Here is a 6,000-nt window from a genome sequence, read left to right as displayed (position 1 = left end):
GTGCCAGCTTGAAGCTCAATTACAGTAGCTGTGTCACTCCCAGAGGCCTGGAGGAGCTGAAAGGGGGTTCAAAACCTCTCCACAGGCCATAACTCAGGTACCAATCTCCTGAATGGAACGGACAGCTGGGCTTCCATGGAAATGTCTCACCACTGTGAGGTGAATTGAAGCAGATAAAAGTGTTGTTGAGGGGTGGTAAAGATGCAACCTGCGGTTGGGCTTAGTTCATCAGAGAGAGAGAGAGCTTGTGTGAGTGCTAAATAGCAGGATCAAGTTTCCTGCTGACATGCCATTGTACAGGTTGTCCACAATGATTCACTATTAAAGCATTGACGTCATAGGCAAAGAATGATAAGAAAGGAAGACAGGTAATATGATAACATATAATTAATACTCCTCACTGTTTTTTCTTTTAATATCTCCGTAAACGTTATGAGTCAAGGGGAATATTTTATTTCCTCAAGAATCCCTCCAGGAAATTACTGGCAATTTCATTTTCATAGCGCCTGCATAGTGACATAGTGTTATCAAACGGAAGTACGCACCCACACACACACACACACACGCGCGCAGTCACAACTTCAGCCCTCCAACGTGATGAAGTTTTCCTTCTAAGTAGTAAAGTAGTTTCCACTCAGCGCAGAGCAGTGCGCCGTTCAGCAGCATGACTCGATCCAACAAGTGGTGGATTTTGTGCGCCGTTTTGCTCTCCTTTCTCGCCCGTTTTGGATCCTGTAGAAGACATAGAGAAGGTAAGATGGTTGATAAATATATATTTATGTACATATTATTATTATTTGAACTATGTTCACTGTTCGTCTGAGCTGTTGTGCGCAGCGCAAGGGGAAGTTTTCGCCACGGAAGTCATGCGTAAAGTGGAGCTGAAGTTTGTGGCTACATATTCACACTATGATATGTCCTGGATTCACTTTATTCTTGTTTGGGCTTTGCTTGTGGTGAGTTTCTTTGTATAACCTATTATTGTCGCCGTAATATTCTTTGAATATTCATTGTTTTTGTGTTATTTCCGTCCAAAAGTAAAGCGTAAACTGGTCTCCAAACGGAATATGTGCGCCCTAAAGTGACTCGTTAAACTGGCTTGTACAATAACCAATGGGCTTCTGTATCTTGCAGTTTTGCTCTAAGAGTGACTATCCTTTGACTGAAATCCTGCTCCGTATCAACACCAGAGTTTACGCACTAGCGACTCTGTTTGGTTGTGTTGGAGGGCTGTAATAGTCCTGAATAGTGAGGGGAGATACAGTATGTGACGTCAGGCAAGGCCAAAGTCCGCAGCAGTTCTCCTACCGGCCACGACCCACACCTGAACCGCCCGGCACCTCCTCCTGTCAGGTCATGTCGCAACAGCAGCCCTGCGGCCGGTAAGGAGGCTGTTGGGTTGGATGTGAGATATTCAGCAGGCAGGTCTGGTCCAGAGTGGAAGACAAACTGTAATCCTCCATCCCTGAGAGCAAACACTGAGCTGGCCTCACTTCGCTAATGAAAGCTCTGCAGTTAAGAGGAAAGTCTGGAAAAGGTCTTTCCATGTGTGCTGGGTGATGTCACTGTCTGCCTTTTCTTATCTTTCAGTGACATACAGTACTGCCACTTTTATGAACCATTTCCCTCTATGGAAGGAACATTTACAGCCTATGAGCAGCACAAAGGCAGAGGAACCTTCTTATGGAGAGATAATGGGACATTTTATTGTCTTTAGAAACATTTTACAAATACAATATAATTCTTATTTGTAAAATAGAGTGCTACAGGAATGTGTCCTAAAACCCGTAAATGAGTTAGCATTTTAGCACTGACGGTTCCTTCGTCTGGCAGTCAATTGGTTTTTTAAATGGGTTTTTAGTTAGATGCCTTAAAGTGGGGGCAGGCAGTATATTTTTGGCATCATTGGTCAAAAATTCCATAATAACCTTTCAGCATATTGTAATTCAAGTGTTCTGAGAGAAAACTAGACTTCTGCTCCTCCTCATGGCTCTGTTTTCAGGCTTTAGAACATCTGGCTTGTGACGGGAGGCTTTGGCCAATCACAGGTCATTTCAGAGAGAGAGAGAGCGTTCCTATTGGCTGTGCCCTGGTCATGTGACCAGAATTTGGCATGTGACCGGAACTTGGCATTCCTTCATCAGATTTCACAATCGCGTCACAAACTTTTTCATTTTACAGCTAAACCGTGCACTACAAGATGATTCTGAGAACATCTGAGGAGAGAAATAGGCATTAACGTAACAGAATATTGATCCATATTTAATCAGCGCTGCCTAGTTTGACTGTTTGGTCGGAGTTCACAAGTGATTGACAGCGAAGACGGTATAGACGGCAGCTGGACAGCGGACCTCAGATCAGCTCTTATTGCTTGTTTTCCTCCGGTCTGTGAAATCTTGCAGATGCCGTTAGAAGCACTGGAGGACACCGGAGGACACAGAGGAACAGGATTTTTTTCACGTTACCTGCTCATGTACTACTGTCAAGATATAGCGACCGTTTTATAAAAATAACTTTTTAACATCATATTTGCTCCAATCTGCCTACTTCAGCCTTAAATAAGAGATTTTATGTTTTGTTCGACGACATAAAATACATAAATAAATACCCCACTCGTGAATTGTAGAGCCTTTATGTGTCTTAAAAAAGGCGGTTGCTAACTGAGACTACTAAACGTCATCATGCCGACTCGTCCTCCTTTACAGCCTCGTTGTGTTTACTCACGCTCATGCAACCGTGGTGTAGTTCATTTACAGACTAATAGTAGCTTTTCACTTATTTTTGTTCATTTGTGAAGATTATCTTGCTGAATAAAACGTGTAATTATTATAAACGTGTGTTTTCCACAGAGTTTATTTTCTGCAATAATCAAAAAGCCAAAGGAAAAATCCCATTGGGTTTTTGTCGAGGGAACTCAGGGCAATGCTAACTTCCTGGTTGGCCTACAAAAATATTTCATCCCTGGAGCACTCTATACTCACACTCCCTAATGTCCAAGCCTCTTCCTATATTTATATAAAAAACCCTTAATTGTTACACATAATGTTTAGATTATAGCATGTATAATCTATCCATTACCATTTTGTTTTTAGATGTATGTACAAACTAACAAAGTTTTGATGTCCCTTCATGCTTGGTTACATTGTGGTCATCTTGGCCAGGGCTGGATTAACCCTCTAGTGGGCCTTGGGGCAATATTGAGTTGTTGGCACCTTTTGACTCTACCTGTGAGGGTTTCTGGACAATATTTGTCATTGTTTGTGTTGTTAATTGTTTTCCAATAGTAAATATACATGCATATATTTTTGCAAGTACATTAACTTTCACTGTGCCTGGAAATAATGATAAATATGACATTAAATGGTGCTACAGCATAAAACTATTGTGTTGTAAGAGCAAGCATCATATGGTTTGCAAACTATATTGTATCCTAGATGGCTAATTTTGAATTGAAATGTATTTGAACTTTATTCATTCCAGGATTGAATAGTTCCGGCCTTTCCTTAAACAAGCACTTTTTTTTGGCATTTAAGAGACTCCAGTTTCCCACAAGCCATCAGCTGATATTTATTGACGGCTAACATTTGGAAAAAACACATATTCAGCGTTTAAACTTTAAAGCACATAAGGACAAATATTCTTAAACACAAATTGAGCCTCCAGGCAGCATTACCATTTGTCAATTCTACTTTGTATCTATCCGCGTGATATGAGAATACAAACCATAGGTAAATACAGATAGGCAATCTGAGCTATTCACATTACAGGGGTCTTCAACAAGGTTTTCTCCATAGAGGAACATTAGCTTTTCCTATTTGCATATCATTTAGGTGCTCTTGAGAGGTGAAATAATAAGGAACTCACTGAGCCCCTTTCAAACTAAACATCAGTATCATTGGTGCACGGTCTTAGTAGCTTCACTAATCGTCTCACGGAGGAGTAAACATTGTGTCTCATTAACTTGTGGAGAAATTTAATTAGATGCTCACTTGCTGTTTGAAGTGGCCCTTTTATTAGGGAGCCTCAGGCCATAGGATGAGAGGAAACTGTGTAGCATGTGCCATCTTAATTAGCGTTTGCAATAAGGAGTAGACTTCAGAAAAGTGCTCGCCTAAACTGTCACTAGAAACTATTTTGAGTCCATTAGATGAATACACCTATAACGGGAATGTGTAGACACTTCTCTGCCTTGCCAATTACAAGTGTTACCTAATGTTTTCTGCACTTACCAGTATGCAAGCCTTTAGTTTTCTTTAATGACAAAATAATGTCTGTTTTGTCTCAACATGAATCTCACCTTGAAGGACTTTCACTGCAGCAAAAGCAGCAGCTGTCTCTGGGGGTGAATACAGACTGTTAATGAATCAAACTGTACTTTATAAAATCTTTCTCTGAATGATGCAATACTCTACTCTCTATGTTCTGTTTGTATATACACTCACTCCAGCTTTCTATATGAGTTCAGTCTCTGCCTTTGGTGCATGATATTTGTTGAGTACTTTTTTCCAGTTTTAATTTATATTTTTTTGTTTGTCATTGCAACTCATTTAATTATATCTTAGTTGGGTACTTTTTACGACAGACTACTGCAGTCTTTGTTATAGACAGCTGTAGACTTGAGACTTGGACATGAGTTGGACTCGAATCGCAAAGATGAGAACTTGTAACTCGCCTTGGACTCGTCAGCTTGATTTGAGACTTGAAGGCAATAAGATGAGAAGACTTGACTTGGTGACCCATAAACATTTAAAAGTGCTCTACTGAGTGTAGTTGTGCCTTTTGGAGTTCTGCCAAACTGTCATGAATAATTATTAACAGGGGATGCATCTTTGTAACCTTGTACACACTTGCAGTTGTAGGAGGTTGGAGAGAATGGGTAGCACTCTACAGTAGGCCTAAACTGTAAAAATATTGATAGCAATGAATAACACTGTGAATACCAATTTGTTTCAACATAAAAATGAGTGACCAGGCTGCCTTGCAATTGGAAGTTGCTCTCAAAAGACATGAAACTTGACTTGGACTTTCCCTCTAAATATTTGAGATTTGACTTGGACTTGCTCCCTAAAATCTTGAGACTTGACTTAAACTTCTCCTCTAAAGACTTGAGACTTCACTTGGACGATTGTCTCTAAAGACTTGAGATATGACTTGGACTTTCGCCTCAAAAGATTTGAGACTTGACTAGGACTATTGCCTCTAAAGACTTGAGATATTACTTGGACTGTTGCCTCCAAAGTCTTGAGACATGACTTGCACCTGCCCTCTAAAGACTTGAGAATTGACTTTGACTTGCTCTCTAAAAACTCGATACATGACTTGGACTGTCGCCTCTAAAGATTTGAGACTTGATTTGGACTTGCTCTCTGAAGACCTGAGACTTGACTTGGATTAGCTTTCTAAAGACTTGAGACTTGATTTGGACTTGCCCTTTAAAGATTCCAGACATGACTTGGGACTTGTCCTCTAAAGACTCAATACTTGACTTTGACTTGCTTTGCTAAAAATGTAATACTTGACTTGGACTTGCTCTCTGAAGACCTGAGATCAGACTTGGACTTGCTCGCTAAAGACTTGAGACTTGACTTGGACTTGACTTCAATAGACATAAGATGTAACTTTATCCAAAACACTAAAAACAGCTCTGCATTTAATCTCTTTAAGCCTCGGATGTAGCGTGTAGACTTATTTCCATCATACACTAAATAGTCTCAGCACGTCTGTTTTTGTCAAAAGAATTTCAATGAAGCCTGCTTTTTGTGGTGCTTACCGTAGGCCGCATGGAGCAAATAAACATGGTCATTGGAGATCAGTTGTGTGAGTCATAATAACAGCAACAAATATCTGCCACAAAGCACATTTTGTGCCCATTAATAACAGCCCTCAAAGAGGCTTTCCAGGCTTTTTCTGGCATTTCTTCAGCTTGCTGATCATTACTGCTTTCTACGTCACCAAATTGCTCCCAACTCATCACTAGGTTACTGCAGCTACACTGGTTGT

General features: G+C 40.4%; 1 protein-coding gene across 1 annotated transcript in view; it reads left to right on the top strand.

Annotated features, from left to right (window-relative positions):
• The first annotated feature begins 549 nt into the window (after nt 1-549).
• Nucleotides 550-6,000, top strand: part of tfpia (tissue factor pathway inhibitor a) — a 67,781-nt gene continuing 62,330 nt past the window's right edge. Inside the window, exon 1 of the mRNA XM_037789620.1 lies at nt 550-752. Coding sequence (XP_037645548.1) covers nt 665-752 — 88 coding nt within the window. The 5' untranslated portion in view covers nt 550-664. The remainder of the gene's footprint in view (nt 753-6,000) is intronic.

This window comes from Sebastes umbrosus, chromosome 13 (genome assembly GCF_015220745.1).
Source record: "Sebastes umbrosus isolate fSebUmb1 chromosome 13, fSebUmb1.pri, whole genome shotgun sequence".
Lineage (NCBI taxonomy): Eukaryota > Metazoa > Chordata > Actinopteri > Perciformes > Sebastidae > Sebastes > Sebastes umbrosus.
This window is presented reverse-complemented; position numbering and strand designations above follow the sequence as displayed.